This window comes from Cladophialophora carrionii (genome assembly GCF_000365165.1).
Source record: "Cladophialophora carrionii CBS 160.54 unplaced genomic scaffold supercont1.1, whole genome shotgun sequence".
NCBI classification, from domain to species: domain Eukaryota; kingdom Fungi; phylum Ascomycota; class Eurotiomycetes; order Chaetothyriales; family Herpotrichiellaceae; genus Cladophialophora; species Cladophialophora carrionii.
The window spans coordinates 3,476,791-3,498,188 of record NW_008481816.1 but is presented as its reverse complement, the minus strand read 5'-3'; the positions used below and the strand labels follow the sequence as shown (position 1 = coordinate 3,498,188).

Here is a 21,398-nt window from a genome sequence, read left to right as displayed (position 1 = left end):
GAAGTCTTGATTTCATTTCCGCTTCTATGGGCATTGTGCCATCTAATGATATCCTTTTTTGCGCTGTGTACCAGCTCGTACCTCTTCCAGTCTAGGGATCAGTGGTGTAGCCTCATATCGACATCTCTAGGGTAGGCAGCTCGCCCATCTCCATCTCCTTCTGTTCCTCGGCCTATCCTGCTCATGCTCCGTTCGTCTGCGGTGCCAGGGAAGACGCGTCGTGGAACAGGTCAATCATGCAGCCCGCCGACCATGCTTGCGTGGGAGACTGTCACGCCGTTAGTGGTCGCTCGGGAAAAAGGGACGCAGGGCTCTACTCACCGAATCGGCACAGAATGACCCATTCTTGTTGGTCAATTCTGTCAAGCCCTTCCAAGGACTTTCCTTGATGGCTTGCTTGCATCCCGCAAGACGTCTGGTCACCTGCTGGAACGATTCCAATCTTCCAGCCGAATCGGACCGTCGCTGAAGATCAAAGTAAAGCAAGGCTCGCAAAAAGAACCCGGTGGGCCACAGCCACTCCGGTCCTTGATGGTAGTTTCTTCCTTTGGACGTGGCAAAGTCGGTCGAGTCTTCGGAGTTGTTGTAGTATGGCCGATAGTTCAAGTCCGACGGATCCAACGTCGCCATCCCCGTGGGGCCGCGGAGGACGTCGTCCGCCATCTTCAGTGCGTGCAGAGCCCGCTGGGGGGTGAACAGATCTGGCGCGACAACCATGGCAATCGGGAAATTGGGCCGCAGCTGGTAGTCTTCGTATTCTTTGCCCGACCGATACAGATCCTTGTAGATGCCCCGGCGATTGATAATCCGCGGGTCAACATCATCCTCAATGTCGTCTTTGGGATCCAACGGAATCCAGTAACACTTCTCAAAGTTGGCTTTGATGCGGTTGGCCCATTCCATAAAGGAGATTTCCTCGCCTGCCTCAGTCTTGACTCCAGACCACGGGTACTGTCCGGCTTGATGGAGGTCAGCAACCCATCGTAAGGCACTGTAATGAAGCCCAGTGATTTCGACGGCAGCTCCATCTCGAGGTGTGCCCGGCACTCCTTTACTGCCAGCCCGCTCACTTTCACCCATCTTGTCCATCCAGGTGCCACAGTTCCACTGACTGCCACCAAAGATGATCCCCGTCGACCAGTCCACGCGGACGTCAATCTGGAACCCTTCAGGTCTCATTTGCATGTCGAGCTCAGGACCAGCATTGTATTCTCTGAAAGACAGGCCGGACGCATGCCGCTGGAGAATTTCCTGGACGATTTCCTCGACAGTCGACTCCTTGGAGTACGCCCGCGGATCATCCCACGGGAACCATGTGTCATCGTAGGGCAAGAAGCGACGCGGGACCTTCATCTTCAGGATCTCGGCTCCATCAGGCGCAATCTTCGAGTAGTCCTGAATATTTTGCAGGAAGAACCAAGGCGAATCTCGCGAGTTGTATCTCGGCGCCGCGCCGCTGCTCAGTAGATTGGGGATCAAGCCGTGCTTCAAGACGCTGCCGAAGGCCTTGATGTGCTCCTTTGCCTCTTCAAATCGACCTGTGCACAGGAACAAGCCACGCAGCGAAATGAAGACGTCTCGGCCCCAACATCTGGCCCAGGATACAGCAAAGTGCGGCAATCCAGCAGCCAGTGACGGTACACGTTTCTCAGGCCACAATGATGCAGACTTGACGTATCCGGTTTGTTGAATGCTGACCAGTGCCAGGCTTTGCAGGAAATTCTGGCCATGCTGAATGTTCGGACTCATCAGTTCGACGGCTCGCTTGACTGCCGCATTGTAGGCAATCTGGCAGATCAGAGCGAAGTAACGTGGCAGGAGGAAGCTTGGTATCGTCCGAACTGCGTCGAATCGTTCTTTCAGCCACTGGGCGGGTTTCAGCAGTCGAGAGAAGCCCTCCTGTTTCGAGATTCTCTCCATGCGCCCGACCAGGAAATCCAGGGCCCATTGGCCTTGGCGGAGATGATTGCAAAGCGGGTGACCGAGGTCATTCCGTCTGACGATTGGTTCAATGACACTCCACCAGCCCTGAAGACCGGCGTAGACTAATGGACCATAGCCAGGGATGTTGTAAACACCGTCTTGGCCATCGCTGAGATCACGCTCCTCGGCATCCGACCGGTACAGAACAAAGTTCAAGTCAATGAGATCAAGGCCGCCAAAGGCTTCGTCGGTTCCGCTGGAAATAAACGTCCCGAGGCCTTGAGAGTGCTCGGCAGAAGGAACCCAGGTCTCAAAGAGTGCGATGGAGCCAGGCGGGAAGAAGTCGGCCACGGTGATGGTGGTATCACCATTCTCATGAGTAATGGTGCTGCCCTTGATGTTTCTGACTCGTGCTGGCAGACCGACGAGGTATTCGCTGTCCTCCAAGGCAGCTTTCTTCGCTTGCTCACTTTGGTCAACTTCGAGAACCCAAGCACCAAGGGGCCGTGCCTTTGTACCAGCCAAATGGACAGGACTCAGGCCACCGTTGCCATTCCCATAGCCGGGGAACGCCGTGTGGGCAATCAGGAAGTAGCCTTTTCGAGAATCTGGATGAACTCGATGAAGCGTGATGAGTTCGCCTTCGTGATGCAGGAAGGTTTCGTCATAACCGTCCTTGCCCATCATGGTGTGGATGTGGTTCATCAGTTTCTTGACACCGGCTATGCCACCCTCACCAGCACCAGTATGGACTTCGCCCTCCGAGCTGATGGAAGTGTACTTTCGGTCCTCGTGCACAATCTCGACAAGCTTGGGATAGATCTCATCGAAACCCATGACGCTGCCTGTGGCACACGCACACATATTGACCAACGCAGCCGTGGGGAGAGTATCTCTGGCATCTCGTTTCTGAGCCGGCATCTCATTGTCATGAGTGCAATCCATGAACAATGCGTGGACCGGAGACTCCCTGATGTGCTTCACGACTTCTTTGGTCTGCGGGCCACTGCCGTTAACAGGGTTGTCTGTGGGCTTGTTGGCTGATCTGGAGGGGACGTTGATTTCAAAGCTGCCAATGGGTCGACCGCAGTGGCGATGCACGATGCGGCTCAATTCTTGCGTGCTCCAGGCCTGCATGGCTTCACGGATGAGGGCGCTCAGTCCCAAACGCTTCACAAAGACGTAATCCATCTGTTCGTTGCCAGTAAACAACTCAGCGAAGACAGCCAGGTTGGGCTGGACTTTCCGTGCTTCGTCCAACAGGTATTCAGCAACATGAATTGGGGTAGAATGACAATTGTCGATGCGGAAAGCGGTGAAGTATTTGGCCATCAATCGAACGTATTTCGTCATGTGTTCCCAGAGGTAAGGATTGTCCTCGGGGCCTTTGCCATATCTCAGTTTGACACAATCACTCCAGGGAATGAGTTCTCTTCTGAGGTAAGGCCGCCAGTCCGGACCAGCATTGTCCTTCATGGCGTCAGCGGCCCAGATCCAGCCGTTGACAGCCAGGTATAAAGCTCGTGGGTTATGCTTTTTGGTGGTCTCGTTTTCGGGTAGCTGAACAAAATAGGTCTCAATCAGCGGGTTCTCTTTGGTGATAGGGCCCAGTCTGGGACCATTGGGGTCCATCCTTGTGTACTGGAGTCTGCCTCTGGTCTGTTCTATGATAGCAGCGGAGTCATCATTGAACTCTTGGTAGAAGGGGACATTCAGCTCATTGAGGATGGCTGTGATCTCGTCGGTTGCAGCGTTTGTATTTGCGCCGTCTTCGTACCGCCCGAACAGGGCGGTCAGAATGGCAGCAGCGATTTCAGGGTTGACCTTTCGCGAGAAGCGGCCGTCAATGCGAAGGCCATTGAGCATGCCCTTGTCATGAAGGAAAGCGGCCTTTTGACGGAGATTCCAGGATTTGACCGTGTCAAGCCCACCACCAATGGCATTTTCAAAGCCTTCAGCAGGCAGTGTGACGGCACCTTGCTTCCAGGCATCAATCGTCGCTTGAGCATCAGCCTTGACGTCGCAGACGAAGTACTCCCAAAGGCGGATTTTTTCGATGACGTGTGGTCTGATACCATCCACGGCCTTGTTCAGATCATCCGCATTCTTGAACTCAGTGGCGAATCCTAGCGACTCGAGTTTGTCACTATACTCGAGGAGACGGTTGTTCACTTCCAGGGCAGACTCCAGCCAAGGAGCAGTCTCGACATTGTAGCCTGCTTCGGGATGCTCCTCCAACCACTTGCTGTTGTTGGCCGTGTGGTTGAAGACGACGTCAGTCAGCCCAAGAAGTTCGTGTGTGTCTTCCATAGACTTGATCATCTTCGCGACGTCGTCCTCGCCGCCCGGGAAGAGTTCCGGATCAAAAGCCAACTGATCGTACAGACTGTAGGGCGAGTTGGACTCGCCCCTGGTTTGCAGCGGTGTAAAATGAACCATGTTGTAGCCTCTTGCACTGATCCCTCTGAGATGCTTGTCCCAGTCTTCAGGGTATTTGCCCATGAATTTTGAGACGACCGAGAAGATGCCCAGAGCATCGAGAGGCAAGGTGCCGCCACCCAGGTACAGTTTGGGCTCGATATCGACATAGTAGGTAGGAGTGCGGGTAGGCTTAGGAGGTTCGACGTCAGACGTAGAGAACTCGGGCAGAGGAGTGTAAGTGGTGTAGAAAGAAAATGCGCCGGCAGAGGTGATGGGGATGTCAATCTCGAGAGTGCGATTGAAATCCGGGTGCAGCTTGAACTCATGGTACCGTTTTCGATCGAAGGGCTGATCGTTCAAGGGAAAATTGACCCAGAGACTGCCTTGACGACATATCGAGCTAGTACCTTCAATGGCAAACCTCAAGTAGTAGGCTGGCTCGGTCGGCGCAGGCAAGTAGATGTACTCGTTTGGCACATCTGGAGCTCCCGCGTCGGTCAGAGGCAGGAGGTAGACCTGGCGCGTGCTTTGATGAGTCTTGGGAGGCATGTTCCTGGCTCGCGGCAAGACCGAGGTAGGCTTGGGGTGGAGTTCTGTCGGGTTGCTATTCTATTGCTGCATTGTCGGCTACTGGTTCAATTCCAATCTGAAAGCGGAATAAGGTGGAAGTGCAGGCTGGTAACAATGATGCTCAAAGACTGCGGATCAAAAGACTGAAAAGTGATAGGAATACACGATGCGAGCACCTGAAGCTGTCAGAGAGGATGGGCGCTCAGCGAAAGATGTGGTGAGAATGCAGAGAAGAAATGTTGAAGCTCTAGTGTTGTAAAGCTCATTATGACACTTTGAGGAAAGCGCCAATCGAACAACGACGGCGAGGCAGGAGCTGGGAAAGCGGGAAGGGAACAGCTAGCCGGCCTGGGAAGTCCATCCCACGGCAGGCACATCCATCTGTGGCTCAAACCAGATTCCGAGCGGTCTCTTAGGCGATTTGACATGGAAAAGTCCATGTCAGGCGTGTTCCTGCATCCCACTTTGTCTGTCCGGCTTCCTTTCCAGCGGAAACAACGGAGAAATTCCAAGTTTACCGGGCGACTAGCGGAGAGCCAATCGAGTTTTTTAGGTGCTAACCGTACCTAGATGACGCCTAGCCGCGGGTGCTTATCGTTAAAACGGAGCAGCAGCCCACCCGGAGATGCGAAATCTCATGCGTCAGTGGCTGATTGGAGCCGCAAGCAGAGGATGACGAAAAGACTACCCCGGTACTCCTTCAAAGCTGTGATCGAGCATTCACGGAGTAGCGGGAACAGAGTGCTATGTACTATCGCGGTCTCCTCATGGCCGCATGGACTTCATGACGGGCTCCAACGGGATCTTTCCTCTCCCTTGTACGAGGTAGAAAATTTTCAATAAAACTGCGCTTAGTCCTCCCCCACGGGGTCCCAAAGTGCGATGTCGATCTGCTCATCCCGGACGATCCAGCCACATGATGTTCCGAGTAAGCCTCAGCCTGTCCAGCCAGTGTGATACCCCAGTACTCCGTACTGGAACCACCTACGGGGTAAGTTTGCCCTACCACGGATAGATGAAACTCTCATCCTTTCAACCCAGCATTGCATCTACGAAACGATCGCGAAGAGAATGGGTTGGCCACGGTGTGTTGTGACGAGGGTGTTGGCTTCCACAAAGCCTGTGGAAGAGCGTCCTCTACTCGTGTTTTGTCGTCTCTCGAATAAATAATGCTGAAATGAAGGCGTGATGTTGTTGAAGCCTGAGACGGCCAGGGACGTTTCAAGTCTCGGCAACTTTCAATCATCCGACATGGCCTTCAAGGAACCCGTATACTTCTCTTGCAACATGAACTCGGCCGTGCCCCAAAATGTGCAGAGAGATATGCGTAGTACCTCTTGCGATCTCCAGCAGACAAGTGGCGATGAGGCAGGGCCGGGCGCATTCATCCCTCACACATTCAATAGACAAACATGTGATCTTCCATATGCAAATAAAGCGCCGTGCGGCGTCAACAATCGTGCCACGAACTTCTCATTAATCTCTAGTGGGAGCTGTTCTCACCACGGAGTAAGCACGCAAATCAGGAGTCGAGATCATCTCAAACTTAAGATATGTTCTTTCCACTGGTCGTGCGCGGTCGTGGTATTCGGAGAAAGGCGACCGCGAGAGTTGACATTATCAGTTGGCGATCTTTCAAATCCGGGGTACACCGCCTGAGAGCACAGAACAATTGACCAAAGCCACTTTCCAGGCCACGGCCACGTGGTGCCTGCGAAAATTTGCATCTGAGCAGGTGTCTTGTACAGTTTTTGCGGCAGGTCACGCCGTACAGCGCCGAGGCGGACGGGCCTTTTGATGTGGCGGCTGTAAGGCAGACAAGAACCTGACCTGAATGCCCAGCCTTCTTAGCCTTCAACTCGATTCGATGAGGCTGTTTCTGTTACGTCCAACTTTCATCCCACTCGTACTCCTCCTTCTCCAGGCTCAAAATGCATTTTCTCTCCGCACGTGTGACCATCAGAGAGATTTTCAATGTCGGGGCGCTATGATGCAAGAGTTCCAAGTCCGGGAATTTACCTGTTTTACTGGGTCACTGCATAAAAAGGCAGAAAGATGGGTCACTCTCGAGCGCGCGCTCTCTCACATTTGCTCCCTCCATAACCACGACGACTACGTCCACGCCTTGCCAATAATTTTCTTTCTTTGCTGGTTGTCCCTGCTGTCACACTCTCGGATATCCAGGACCTGCACGAAAAAGAAGTTTATTGAGTTGCGAGGAGTCCGTGCATTCTCCCCGCGCTTCCTTCTTGTGCTAGTGGCGCAACACCAGCATTTGAACGCAAAAGCAGCAAGTCCACAGCACAAATGACGAACGAAACGGTAACGTACGGCCGCGGTGGAGCTGGTCAGTGCAAAATCGTAGTTACAGCGAGATGTGATCCTAATGTATTGGTCAGGCAACGTCACCACCAAAGACGCCAAATCGCCTACTTTCAAGCCTCAGACCACGCCCGTATTAAAATCGCACGTGTACACCACTGGTCGTGGTGGAACTGGCAACATGGCCAAGCTTGATAGTCCAGAGGAGGCAAGGCGCGCTCAGGATGTTGATGTGCCTGGAATTACGATCCCAGAAAACGTCCATCACACCGGGAGAGGTAGGTCTGAGCACCGAAAATACTCGTACACCGTCTGGTAGCGCAGTCAAACTGATCACCCCTCAATCAGGTGGCGCGGCCAACCTATATAAGCCCACAGAAGCGGAGCAGAAAGAAGCGCGAGCCCATAATGAGAAGGTGCGATCAGAGTCATTCAGCAAGGACCGGAGTGGTCTCCGCGGCTTAGCCGGCAAGGCCAAAGATAACTTGGTCGGCAAAAGCAATGGGGAGAAAGAGTGATGGGCTTGTTAATGGACAAAGAGCGATGGGCATGCTGGGATGACCCTCACGGACCAGGGATTCGGCGGGATCTTTCCCGCCCTCGAGAGTCTTCCAGCTTTGCCACAAGGAGTTGCAGGGACGGGAGTGCCGATCAGGGCTTTGTGGATCGGAACCGCCCTGTTTCTGTAGTCACATTTTCACACAATTGTTGGTTGTTTGGTCCATCCGCTTGATCTTTTCCTTGAGCTATACGAGCCGGCCGAAGCCGTGACGCGAATGGCGGGATGCTGCATACCGGGGATTGGGTTCAATCGCGGCAGCGGTACCGGGAGGGTGGAGACGGCTTCTGGGTGAGGTTCTGGAAGTGGTTGCTATTCGCAGGCAAACCTCTGACATCGAGCAACGACGTGCTCGGATAAGGTCCAGAGCCATTATAGTAGGGATCACTGGCGCAGGTCGCGATAGCCGGTGGCTGCACATGTCAGCGAGCAACCCAATCATACCATAGTGGCGCACAGGCAATGATTTGTCGCACTACGTGTCAACCTCGTGGCTATATCGCCCCAAGAAACATCCGCAGTGTCGGGATGGTAATGGGTGCTGGATCAGCCCGAAGTGAGAAACGTCAGAAAAGTGACCGGTCAAGGAGAAAGGTCAAGCCACCGATCTCATGAGAGCTGGATCGAGGTCGGATGGCCCGAGAGAGCGATGACACCGAGCAAGACACGGATATCTTCACCGCTAACGCCTCACCAGACGCTGGGCCCTCGGACAGTGTGGAAGATCAAAAAGACCAGGCCTGCTTGACCGCCGTCCATGGCAGGGAGGCAACCTGCTTGTGGAGCAGGGAATTTTGATCGAATCTTCGCATCTGGCTGCCGGCAACTTATAATACCGTGTAGTGGCACTCTCTGCATTGTGTCGGCGGAGGATACCCGCAGAAGGGTCGTTGTGGCTGCCCAAGATGCTTGTGAGCGAGCTCGGGTGTTGCTTGTGAATGGGATACAGCAGTGGGACGCTCGATCTCGAGCCGTCATCACCCACCCTCTTCTAGTTCCCGAGGCGCCGATACGAGGAGAGTGTAATCATAGCCCGAAGAACTAGGCAGGATGAGTGTCCAGGATCTACCGCCTTTCTTGATGTGAAGGCGTCCCAAGGCAAGGCGTGAGAGGCAGCCGCGGCGGAATTAAAAAGGCGGGAGACGGCGCATGGTGACCAACAAGAGGTCTTGACATACATAAGAACGAGAGTGCCGAAGGAGCTACGGGGTCCTGGCGAGCCCTGAAAGCAGTCGATCATGCCAGGAACAAGTGTGGGTTTGATTCTCCCGCTGCCCTGTCGGATGCTCAGCCGTCTTAGTCGGCTTCGCAGCCGCTTCCCTGTCGGATACACCGAATCTGAAGCACGAGTAAGTCGCTTGCTTGTTTCCAACATGACAGCTGTTTCTTGATTCAACGGCCGGCTACAGTGTCTGTCTAGCCCCTGCTGGGTCTCACCCTCCGCTTAGAACACTAGGCCACCTCTATTGATCCCGGAGCCTAGGCCTGTCCGCCGGCCGGTCATCGCACAAGATGTGTTGTTGCTCGATCTGGAGCTCCAGTACATAGATGCCGGTGATCGTCCCTTTGCTGGGCGACTTCGGTGGCTGGATCAAGGAGGCTGATCGCCTCACTCGACACAATGGACCCTACGTTGCTCATGAGGCGACCTGTGCTGCAGCCACGAGCTGGTCCGCGTCTTAGTAAACACAATCGCACTTTAAGTCGGTGCATGCTGCTTTGGCCTCTGCAAACCTTGCCGGATCTGGCTTGGGAGTTGCGTCGGGTGGAGGTTGCGTTCTCGACCTGCGTGCACAGGCACTTCCGTTCATAACTGAGCCGGGCCAGTCAAAGTCTTTCGGACAGGGCTTTATCTATATGCAACGTTGATCTTGGATGCCCGCGAATTTTCACCCCGTCCTGCTCGCAGCGAGTTGTTAGATCAGACCTGACCTCGAATTCAATTAGTTTCACTAGTATATCAGTCCTCCGGTCACAATCATGTCCGCTTGATCAGCTAGCTATCGCATCTCGTCACAAGGCACGAATAGTACCAAATCTCTCCCTCAGGCGAGTGTAAAAAGCGCCCATGCCACAGTCGGTTCAGACCAGTCTCAGCTTTTCGACGCTCTACCCAAGTGCAAGCAGCATGACACAGACAACTCCTCGTTGCTTTGGCCAACAACAGCGCTGAGTTCCTCCGTCACTCCCTCGCCCAACAACAGTGTTTCTCGGTGTCGGCGCCATCACTAGCCGTCTTCCCAACCGGCCCCCAGAGTCCACAGGGTCCCAACCTGTATTCGAGCTTTGAATTGTGAAAGTCATCAATTCTCGGTCTATCACCATTTGCCACAGACTTGCTTGAGAGCGTGGCGATGCTTGAAGAGTGGCGCCGTCAAATATTCATAACCTCATAAACTCCTTGCCGGACTGTCAGAAACTATCCATTTACAGCCCTCCACCTGTGCAGATACCTCGACGTCCTGCATCGCGTGATCGGACGACTCGACAAGACCGTCTACGAGGAACGCACCTTGTTAAACCGTCAACGTCTTCGGCGTTATCGGCTCTCGAAAACCAAGCAATATCCGCTCGGTCTCACGGGCGGCCCTTCTTCCAACCCGGGTCGCTCGAAAGTCACCATCTGTGCACCAAGTCGTGCCTCGCCCTCCTACATTCTGTGTCACCTGAACGTTTCCGTTTGTTTGGTGGGATCTTCAACCCCCTCACCTGACCTTGACCCAAAGTCGTTATTGTTTGGGTGCCCAAGGTCCTCAGACCCTTCGAGAGGGTTGGATGTGTGGCGGAGCGAGTCTTTTGATCCAAAAAGTCTGCAGTTCCGCAACTGCTCTCGGGCGGAAAATTTGATCTTTCGAGAGTCCGTGCCTCTTTCCGGCCTTTGATCTTCTCAAAAGCCCCATCCGACTGTCGTTACTGGACCACCACCTCCGGTTTGGAAGATTAGTCTTTGCGTTGGGAAAGAGCCAATCAAGCACACCGACGACTTCCTCTGCGAGGACCTGGATATTGCCCAACCGATGTCTTCTTGAAATCTTCTCTCACTATATATCGCGACATTTGCCCGGACGATGTATCCTTCGCAACAGCATAGTTTACCACCTCCAAAGGTATCGCTTCATCAGGGCATGCGTGCTTCGCCAGCTCCTGCGCCACTACGAATACCACCGCCGTATGCTCCGTATAGCATGGGACAGCCGCTGCCGAACACCAACATGCATGCAATAGCTGGTAATGGCACATACCCTACTCAAGGTAGCACCATGTCTTCTTTAGCGAACGGCAACGGGATACCACCTAGTCCGAGCCAAACAAGCGTTGCCACTGATGATCTGTCGAACTATGATCTGCCAGACCTTCCGACCATGTCCAGAGTGTGGGGAAAACATGCTTTTGTCCTGGTCATTCAGCAGCAACCGCAGCGCGCACGCATGTGTGGTTTTGGCGACAAGGTGAACCCTGGCTCTCCGCCGCGACGCGCTCCCGGCTGACTTATTCTGTAGGACCGTCGACCTATCACACCTCCACTAATCGTCAAGCTGCTGATTGTCGATTCAGCCACAAATCAGGAGATCAACTACGAGTAAGTTTCTCACTAGTTGCGCGCGATATGATTATTGATCAGACGCAGAGTAAATACGGAATGGTCGAAGCTCATTCTCAGCGTGGACCTCTGGGATGTCCATGGCGAGCATGAAGACAACTGTGTCAGGCACAATGCTGCTGCTCCTTCCATCTCAGCGACCACCACAACCGCTTATCCCGCCATAACCCAGCAGATGGGTCCAAGGGCTCAGCAACTCTTTTCCTACGATCCTATGAATGCTCCCGCCTATCGTAGAGATGTGATGGTCACACCCACACCTGGCAGCGTCCCATCGTCTCCTTACGAGAGACCTCCAGCGTACCCACCTAACCACCAGCAAGGTTACAATGGACACTACCAGAACCCATACAACGGTGCCTACCCACCACGAGGCCTTCCTCAGGAGATGGCTCCCTCCCCGGCATCGTCTCTTCAATCCCGCGCTTCACAAGACGTGGGATCACCCGGTCCGAACAGGTCTGAGCCGTCGAAGAACCTTATTGGCCAATGTCATAGTAGTCTTCAAAAGTTGGACGGCCTCGACGAGATCCCGGGACTGTTCTTCATCTTCCAAGACTTGAGTGTTCGAACCGAAGGCTGGTTCCGACTGAAATGCCAACTCTTTGCGCTGGGCAAACTAGGTCTGGACGGCGAAGAGGGAGTGACAGGCGAGATGCGAAACGGACTGCTCGTTGAATGTCCCTGCCTGGCTGCCACATTCACCAAGCCTTTCAAGGTGTTCAGTGCGAAGAAGTTTCCAGGTGTAGTCGAAACCACTGCTTGGAGCGAGAAGTTTGCGTTGCAGGGGATCAAGATCCCGATCCGGAAGTCAGATACTAAGGGTAAGACAAGGAAGCGGAATCGTGGAGAGGAAAGCGATGAAGATGAAGATGATGAGCAAGAAGAGTAAGGCCTCGATACCCACGGGCCTGAGGAAAGTTCTCAGGCAAAGCATGGGCAGATCTGCCAAGTCTCTTGTATGGGGGCATCACTATCAGCGATGGGTTTGGGCATAGGCCCATTATGCACACAAAACGGGCGCACAGTACAAATTCGACGGTAGTACTTTGTAGAGCACCTGGATGTTCTGCTATGCTAGATGGGTTGGATCCAGAGAGTCCAGTCCGGTAGAGCGCCAGCCTTGCGGTCCAAAATGTTTATAGCAGCGTGGGGACGATCAGGACAATCACCAGAATTCAGAATGAGAATCAGGGTCCAACAAGGCTTCCACTTCCACTTTGACTTCTGTCGCAGGCGACTGTCACTGCTCCTCTGACAGCGCATAGATAGGCATTGGTCGACTGGATCGGGCATCGCTCAGTTGGCCCTTGTCTCGAGCGCGCCATGCGACTTCCAGCGACATGACTTACAGGGAAAAGTGACGCCCTCGTTCTCGCCATCCCAGACCCTCGGACCGACGGCCAGCATGTCGAAATCAACGAAGCCCAAGGCCCTCAACAAGGCGTCGCGGAGGGATCCGCTGGCATCCTTGAAGAAGGCGGATATGATCATCTCGAAACCAATTCTTCCAGCAGGTAAAGCACATTCCTCACCCCAAGGGGGCATTCGTACCTGCTAACCCATTCAAGAGGTGCTGGCTACTTTGGTCGACTACTTGACGGTGCCCGATCTCCTACGATTTGCACGTGTCTCTCGCCGCATGCACGAGATGGTTTATGACGATGCAAGATGGGTTAAGAGACTGAGAATCATGGGCTGCTGGAATGACAGTGAAGCCAGACGAAGAGCCGAGCCACCGAAGACACCCACAACTCCGGGTCGAAGAAAGAGTACGGTAGACCGCAACCTGATCAACGGCAAGGGCAGACCCGAGGTCCTGTTCGATGTGGATGCATCCCCGGTCTATCAGACACGCCAACCGAGCCTGCTCTCACCACCTAAGCCTCGACATGCGGTGGCAGACGGCTTCGATGTCGCCGAAACATCAAGTCCGCAGGCTATATCTGCCTCAGAATTACCTGTTGATCACGATGCGCCCTTGTCAGTGTTTACCCGCGTCAGATCTATTCGAGGACAGGCCAGACAGGAATATGGCAAAATCTATAGACTTTTGGCGCCGTTTTACCAGGATTTGCTCTCGACGTCTAATCCCATGAGCTGCCGCATATTCAAAGACTTCAACATTCCCGAGCAACAAGTCCGGCTTCTAGCGAATGTGCGGATCTTCTCCGCAAGTGATTTTTCCCCTGGATCCGGCAGGAGGGAACAGCAAATAGCGGAGGCTGTTGCATTGTTCGATACTGAAGCTCTGTTAGAATTCCGAAAGGGGTACGAGTTCAAGGATATCCAAGGCAGGATGCGCCAGTACGCACGGGTCATGCACACTCTCAATGGCGGTAAGAGCGGTATAGACCTCTTTCTGCACGACAACAAGATCATAAACCAAAAAGCGGAACTCGGTTCGGTGTCCGACTGCATTGACTACTCTCTGGGCTATGGTCAGTTATCACTCGAAAGAGTCCAAGCATACTTCGAAAGGTTGGGAAACGCCCTCACGGAAGAAAATGGCATCGTCCAGGCTGTCTTTCCCAATGCAAACGAGGTGTCGCTCCTCCTGCTTGAAGAAGTCGCCAAGGAGATTCTGGGACCATTTCTGTCCGGGCTCTTCGAAGAAGCTCGAGCTCGCGGGACATCCATATACTTACGGATCATCTCGGGCACATTTCAAGCCACCAAACAATTCATCGAAGGTGCTGTTCTCTCCGACGACACGGACGAGGCCACCATTGCCCGCTGCAATGCAATCGGAGCCCAGATCTTTGCACCTCACCTTGAGACATATCTTGAGGGAGAATTGGCCTTCTTTAGGCAGAAGGCGGACTCGGAGATCGAGCAATGGGATCGGGCCTTGTCCGAACAAGCTGCGTCAACAGAGAGCTTCCTCATGTCTAACGTCAATCGGCAAGCCGACAAAAAGGACTTTATGTCCTCGTTCAAGCAGGTGTTGATGATGCCGGTCAATATCCTCCCGAGCTTCAGCGGATCTCAAACTGCTAAGACACCCGTCAAGAAGCTCAATGCCGAAGCTTCAACCTCGTCCCGGCCCTCCACTCCGATTCCAGGCGGTCCCAGGGCTGCGACCCCTAATCTCCCTCAAGAAGCGCCAACAGATGAACTTGCTGCAAAAGCGGCTCTGATGAACACAAAGCTCGAGAATATCAAGTCTCTATTCTCCATCGAGATCGCCCTCAACCTGGTCCACGCCGCCAAGTCCTCCCTCGACCGTGCTTCCCAGTTCATCGCGCTTCCAGGCGAAGCAGGCGAGTCCGCACGAACGCAATGCTCGGCCATCTTCAATCTTCTGGTCCAGACTGTAGGCATCCGCCACGTCAAAACGGGCTTTGACAAGGCCATTGATCACCTCTCTCATTATTCGCCTCGCGAGACCAGTGCCGACACCACCACACCCGCAACCGTTCAGGTTGCCCCGTTGGCCACGTTCCTCGAGCTAGTCAACGTCGGTGACTTGATCCAACAGATGCTTGACGTCTTCTACGAGTCGGAGCTCGTCCGACTGCGCATCTCCAACCGCGACGACTTCCTCGACGTCAACGTAAAGGAGAAGCGCAAATTCGAGGCCATGCTCGACGAACGCGTCGCTGCAGGACTGGGCAAAGGCATCGACGTCCTCATGGACGAGGTGGAATATATTTGCGCCACCACCCAACAACCTACGGACTTTTACCCGGAGCTCGCCCTGCAGGACGACAACACCACCACAACCCACCACCCTAACACCATGAGCTCGATCCTGAACGGCGTGGCCGGCCGCCCAGCCAGCATCGCCAGCAAACTCCCTGTCATGGACTTCTCCGGGCAACCCACCCCCACGGCCCAGCGCGTCATCAAACTGGTCGGCCACCATACGAGCATGCTCACGGGCGCGACGGAGAAGAGCCTGCTCGACGTCTTCATCACCGAGGTCGGCCTCCGTCTCTTCACCACCCTGACCAAACATATCAAACGGCAGCGGATCTCGTGTGCGGGGTCGCTGAACCTCCTCTCGGATCTGACGGCGTACGCCCAGTTCATCGCGACGTTCAAGAATCCCGACCTGTCCAGCTATTTCACGGCGTTGCGGTCACTGGCCCAGATCTACCTGATCGAAGGGACGAGTGACCGGGACGTGCGCGAGATGAGTACCATTATCGCCGACCAGGATCGGTACAAAGGCGTTTTCACCGTGGAAGAGGTGGTCGAGTTCGCGGAACGGAGGAGCGACTGGTTGCTGTTGAGGGCGCGAGTCGAAGGGAAGGTCAAGGGCGATGGATGCGTCGTCATGTAGGAAGGAGATAAAAAAGTCACAATGCAAATGCTAGAGACGGTCTTTTTTCATCCATGAACACGTCCTGCTGCGTGCTGCGTGCTGTGTGCCGCATTTTCGGGGGGGCTGGTAACCGATTATCTGAGCCAGTGGTATGGCCTGTGTTGGGTTCTGTCTGTGCTGTGCTGCGCCCAATCGTAGTCTCTGGCTCGCTTGTCCATGCATTTGCCGGCACAGACACGACTTGGGTAGTTCTGCGGCTCCTGCGTCTATCAATACCATGGACGGCCATTCGATACGAAGTAGCTCGCACCCTTTCTACAACTCAAATTCTTCTTCGGTCTCTGTTGCTTCCGGGTCGGAAATATGCCCGCTCACGTATCCCACTTGCACCTCACCGCCACGAAACCGATCGTCCATGCCATCCTGCAACCTAGCAGCAAGAATATCTTGAATCACTTGACTCCAGTCAACCCACATGGGCGGTGGCATGTATGTCCTCAGCACCCACTGTTTCCCGGCAATTATGGCTCTTTGCAAGAAATGTCGTTTGCGATTATGTGCCGCCATCTTGATTTCAACATCATCCATCTCCTCCCGCAGCTCGCACCGCGGTCCAGCCTGGTCGAGTTCGCGGTTCAGGTCCCAGAAACGGATCCACACCGGCTCGGCGGCCTCGTACTCTCGCTCGAGGAGGATCATCCACTTGTGGTGTTTGAGGGCGTTGGGGATCGTTTCGTCCAGACACGCCAGCCAATGCAGCCAGTCGAAGTAATTCTGCTTGACTTCGGGTGGCACGGCGGTGTACGGCCACTGTCCTGTCAGGAGCTGCTTGCCACGGCTGAGGACGTCGTGGATCTCGTTGTTCTTCACGGCGGAGTGGAAGAGGATGTACGTCATGAGGATTTTCCGGGCGAAGGCGTTGTTCGATAGCGCGCCCGTGTACACGGTGCGCCAGGCTTTTTCGGTTGGGTAAATGGCGAGAATGTCTTCTCTGGGGATGCGAGTGGAGTCGGGGTCTTCGAAGGCGTTTCTCTTCCGATCCCATGAGGCTTCTGCTGGTCGGGTGGGCAAGCGACTGGCTGATTCTAGACCGTGTTCACCAGAGTTGGTTGGTCTGCTCAGCGGATCTTCTGCCACGGACCCCGGTTCGTTTTCGCTTATATTTAGCTTTGCCATGTCGGTGGTCGTGGACATGTTAGACGTGGAGTGCCCGACAGTGGCAGACTTGATATCATCGTTATCAGTCTGCTCCTCAGACTGGCTGAGATCTGTGGCCTTGTTGGGAGCAGCTGGGTTTGACCGGTCTAAGCCAGCTTTCACTCATGGTCAGTATCAAACAGGCCGTGTGGATGCATCAAGGCACACTCACCAGGCGCTGAGGCTTCCATTCTGTTCTTGTGCTTGTTGGGAGCCATTCTTCCTGTCGCCGTGCACGACTCTCAGTGCTACCGCGTTCTCTTCCAATTCACTACGGCCGCACGAGGAATTGAGCGTCACACTGCCACCAAATTCAGCAAAGATAGAGGAAGAGTTGGGTCCCGAAAACTCCTGCAGAAGCAGACATTTCAGTAAACACGAAGGTGATTTGAAGCGAAAGTAAGAGATCAGAGCGAATATGTTTGCTGTTTGCTCATGCTGCCGTTGGATACGGAAAACTGCAGGTCCCTGACTGTGAAGGAAAGCGTGAGGTCTGCTGAAGACATTGAGGCTTCCAGTCTTTCCTTCTTCCTCCATGACCTGTACCTGCTTCCATCAATGCTTGTGTTATCAAGGTGGTGCATTGCACACAATCAGCCTCCTGTCGCTTCGCCTGCCATCGAGCCTCCTGCAAAGCATGGCGTGGATGCTTCATACTCATCTTAACATCAAAGTGGCCTCTCGAGCATGAGCTCCGTACCACAGTAAATCATTGAGTTGCCTCTCATGTCGTCGTCGCTTTTCAGAAGTGGTCTCGGACGTCTCTATTAATACTTCGCCCGCGGTCATGGGCCGTTTGCTGGCTCCGCTTATGCATCCCAATGCCCAGCACAGAGACCACGCAGACCTCCACATGGCGCTGCAGGACCGAAGAGACAAGGCATAAACGCGCCTATCGGCTGCCTGGGACGCCGTCGAGCAGCCTGGTGACGTTGTAAGCTGACCACTGGCAGCTTCCACGCCATCCTCGACCCTGGACCCTTGACCCTCGACCATCCATCGTCATGGCTCGCATCTCTTCTCCAACCACCCACTAATTACATCCTGGCGCATACGAGACGGACACGGGATGCCTTGTTTCGCAGGCCGAGCAGTTTCGACACAGCTACGCCTCAATGACTTACATATACCTTCCTTGTGCCACTCTTCGGCGATGATCTGTTAAGTCATCTTGCTCTTGGTCTTCCTGAGCATTACGCACGCCTTTGACCTGTTTGATCCGGCCGGTCCGCTCGTTGTCGTACCTCATCTTTCATTTCGTCCCTCGTTCAGCCTCCAGTATATACAGCACCAAGAGAGCAACAGCCTTGACCTGAGCCTAAGAGAAAGAGATCCATCCTGTACATATACCACATCATGCCATTATAGCAAGAGCTGTACCTTCAAGAACAAAGGAAATCTTATACAAACACGCCAAAATATCCCCCTCCGAAAGCGCAACGATGCTCACAAACTTGCCCCTCCACGCAGCCCTCCTCCTCGCCCTCCCACTCTCAATCTTCGGCCAAGAGACGGTAACCGTGATTGGCACGACAGTAACACAGACGTTCACAGCCGCAGCTTCCACGACCCCCACCTCCCCCCAATACACCGACTCGCTGACCTTCCGTGAGTCGATCCTCAACTCCTCCAACACTTACCGCTACCAGCACTCGGCGAGCTACTTATACTGGAACGAGACCCTCGCGACATACGCGCAGTCATACTCGGAGAACTGTCTGTGGGAGCACTCGCACGGTCCGTACGGAGAAAACCTGGCGCGCGGCTACCCCGACGTGACGTCGGCGGTGGACGCATGGGGCGATGAGCGCGCTATGTACGACTTCTCAACCACCGACCCCACGGGCTTCACCGAGGCGACCGGGCATTTCACGCAGCTAGTATGGCAGGGCACACAGGCCACAGGGTGCGGCTGGACGGATTGCGACGGGCGAAACGGCCTCGACGGCATCTACCTGGTCTGCGAGTACTGGCCCGTCGGCAACATTGTGGGCGAGGATAACATGTTCTTCATTCAGAATGTCCTCCCTGAGCGGAGCGGCGGAAGCAGCGGATTCAATGAGTTAGAAGCCACGAGGGGTGCTACGGGCGGGACGCCGACCAGCACGGGTTCCCCGTCCGCGTCTGGCGTGAATACGGCCTCAGCGACCAGCAGTGGGGAGTCGATCGGTACGCCCATGGCTGAGGTCGACAGGAAGGGCTTGCTGGTTACCGTGTGCGTCACGTTGGCAGCGCTGTTGTTCGGCCTAGGCATGTCATGATGGACATATTGGACACATCCGTTGGTTACAAGGAGATGACACGCACTAATAGAGGAGGAATCAGCGCTGTCATGCGGCAAGGACGACGTGGCGTGGTGTTGGGTGCCCTCGCGAGGCCGTGGAAAGGGTGTACATGAGCACGGGCACGAGTATGAATAATGAATGAACGGCCACCAGGATACAGAGCTCCGACGATGCCGCCAAGCTGCGGCTGATCGTTCGGTCCGTGGATAATACAATAATGCATACATCAATGGATCTTTAATGTCTGACCATCTATTCGTATGGAGTATACGAATGCCTCGCAGGGGGGAATAGGCGACTATTGTCGTGTATGGCTGAGCAGGATGTAGCCGTAACGAGTCCCAGCATAGGGAGACTCGAATCCCTTGTCGACGCCGCAAGGATCCAAGTTTGGCCGAGTTTGCTCGAAGCGTAGCGTCAAGCCTTCCCTGAAAGGCCAGCGGTGTTTAACCAGTTGGAGGAGGCAGAGCCTATGGGCTGCTTCATTCCCCCTAATCAATGCCCATCAAGCATCCCTAGGGGTAGCAAGGTGCCACTCCCAAGCTTTGACAGGTTCTCTGACGCTCTTGTGTCTGGCAAGTACGAGTATGAGGTGCTCTAGACCTCTACACAGTATCTTCAGAGTTTCTCAACTCCGGACCCTTCAAGTCATGACGTCCACGACGTCGTGATACCGGTCCGCGGCTGGCTTGGTAAAGTAGGTGATAGGCCTGCCATAAGATGGCAAGTCTGCCTCCTTCTCCAGGTGAGATCACTAAGTAGTTTGCTTCAGCAAGATGAGCGGGATCTCGTGGGCACGGCGGCATCTGAGGAAATTTGGGCAAATGTCGACCACTCTCCATGCGCCACCATCGTCGGCGCGAACATATCAGAGAAGGACCGAGCACAAGGCACAAACTGGGAACGAGCACGAGGAGAGTTACGTGCTCACACTGCACACCAACAAGGAGCACCACAAGCTGATGACATCGCTTCGAGAACGGTACTTTCCCCCCGCGCTCAACAAACTCGACGCCCACATTGCGGTGTTCCGCGCGCTCCCAGGATCACAACTGCCTCGGATCATGCGCGACATCGCCAGCGTCGCGGCATTACAGAGGCCCTTCTCGATCACCGCGGATGTGCCGTTTCGCATGAGACGGGGCGTAGGCATCCGCGTGGTCGATGAATCTGGTCAAGCGAAAGGCATTCACGAGGAGCTGAAAGCTCGATGGAGGCCGTTCCTCAGCCATCAGGATCGGAGCTTTCAACCCCATTATACGGTTCAGAACAAGGTGGACGATGAAGCCGTCGTCAATGACACACTCGAGGAGCTTGCACATCACTTTCATGGCAGTCAAGGCGAGGTCGTTGGGTTGGCTCTGTACAAGTATGACCGTGGATTCTGGAGAAAGGAAAGAGATTTCACTTTTGAGGCCGGAGGCTCATGATCAAACGTCGACTTTGGTTGTGGGTTTCTTCAAATATCAGGTTTATGCGGACATAGCCTCGAAGGATGACGGCGAGAATTTTTGATGCCGGCATAAGGCCTTGCTCGATGTACCTGCTTGCGTCCCGCTCCATCGATTCGACAGGAGCATCCTCGGCGCCTCAGCAGTGCTTCACAGCGGGATCCAGACACAATACTTGGCGAGAGACTTTCATGTGCATGATACGAACAGATCGACACCAGGAAGCAAAGAGAAGCCGTCATCCGAGCTGGGGTCGGTAGGCCCGGGAAGCACCACTGCGAAGCCAAAGACAAGACATGGGCAGGGAGCTGCAGCAGCCCGACCTATCGAATCTGTGCGACAATTGTCTGGCAGTGCATTCGTGTCGCCGAGATTCACAACCCATTTGAAGATTATAATACACCGCCAGCGATTGTCCCCTCTGCATACCCCTGATACAATGAACTCGTACCCGGCAGCTGGTGCGCTCGGCCCCTGCGCGGACTACTCCCATTCTCGTCATGTCCGAGCACCACTTCGAAGACCCGGATGGACTGCTTCGACGGAAGGATGACATAGCGGCTGCAACTACTCAAGTAAGACACGCTGTGCTCTCTACCACAGCTGGGCCGTGAAACCACAGACCAAGGCGATCCCCTTCGTTCGGCGGGAATTTCGCATCCTCCATCAAGAAGATCCTTCGAGACTGTCACTTGAGCAATCGTCGGGCATCCACCACGTTGCCGTTGATGTGGTCGCGGCCAGCCTGTGTTCTCGAATTTAGCCAACAACCGCATAGCTGCCGCAACTCCGCTTCTCG

At 54.4% G+C, this 21,398-nt stretch overlaps 7 protein-coding genes across 7 annotated transcripts; 5 read left to right on the top strand and 2 right to left on the bottom strand.

Annotated features, from left to right (window-relative positions):
* Positions 1–279: 279 nt before the first annotated feature.
* On the bottom strand, positions 280–4,893 carry G647_01240 (glycogen debranching enzyme; the record flags this gene model as incomplete). The annotated part of the gene is made up of 1 exon (XM_008724641.1): positions 280–4,893. The coding sequence occupies one exon, from the start codon at positions 4,891–4,893 to the stop codon at positions 280–282; it is 4,614 nt and encodes a 1,537-aa protein (XP_008722863.1).
* Positions 4,894–7,221: 2,328 nt separating this feature from the next.
* Positions 7,222–7,754, top strand: G647_01239 (uncharacterized protein; the record flags this gene model as incomplete). Its single annotated transcript, XM_008724640.1, has 3 exons — positions 7,222–7,261; positions 7,314–7,514; positions 7,585–7,754. 3 exons carry the CDS (start codon positions 7,222–7,224, stop codon positions 7,752–7,754), a joined length of 411 nt encoding a protein of 136 aa, XP_008722862.1.
* A 3,301-nt stretch (positions 7,755–11,055) lies between these two features.
* G647_01238 (uncharacterized protein) lies at positions 11,056–12,288 on the top strand (the record flags this gene model as incomplete). The annotated part of the gene is made up of 3 exons (XM_008724639.1): positions 11,056–11,244; positions 11,296–11,375; positions 11,424–12,288. 3 exons carry the CDS (start codon positions 11,056–11,058, stop codon positions 12,286–12,288), a joined length of 1,134 nt encoding a protein of 377 aa, XP_008722861.1.
* A 516-nt stretch (positions 12,289–12,804) lies between these two features.
* G647_01237 (uncharacterized protein) lies at positions 12,805–15,684 on the top strand (the record flags this gene model as incomplete). Its single annotated transcript, XM_008724638.1, has 2 exons — positions 12,805–12,913; positions 12,968–15,684. 2 exons carry the CDS (start codon positions 12,805–12,807, stop codon positions 15,682–15,684), a joined length of 2,826 nt encoding a protein of 941 aa, XP_008722860.1.
* Positions 15,685–15,981: 297 nt separating this feature from the next.
* G647_01236 (uncharacterized protein) lies at positions 15,982–17,081 on the bottom strand (the record flags this gene model as incomplete). Its single annotated transcript, XM_008724637.1, has 2 exons — positions 15,982–16,979; positions 17,036–17,081. The coding sequence occupies 2 exons, from the start codon at positions 17,079–17,081 to the stop codon at positions 15,982–15,984; spliced, it is 1,044 nt and encodes a 347-aa protein (XP_008722859.1).
* A 1,224-nt stretch (positions 17,082–18,305) lies between these two features.
* Positions 18,306–19,124, top strand: G647_01235 (uncharacterized protein; the record flags this gene model as incomplete). Its single annotated transcript, XM_008724636.1, has 1 exon — positions 18,306–19,124. One exon carries the CDS (start codon positions 18,306–18,308, stop codon positions 19,122–19,124), a length of 819 nt encoding a protein of 272 aa, XP_008722858.1.
* Positions 19,125–19,924: 800 nt separating this feature from the next.
* Positions 19,925–20,578, top strand: G647_01234 (uncharacterized protein; the record flags this gene model as incomplete). The annotated part of the gene is made up of 1 exon (XM_008724635.1): positions 19,925–20,578. One exon carries the CDS (start codon positions 19,925–19,927, stop codon positions 20,576–20,578), a length of 654 nt encoding a protein of 217 aa, XP_008722857.1.
* Positions 20,579–21,398: the final 820 nt, after the last annotated feature.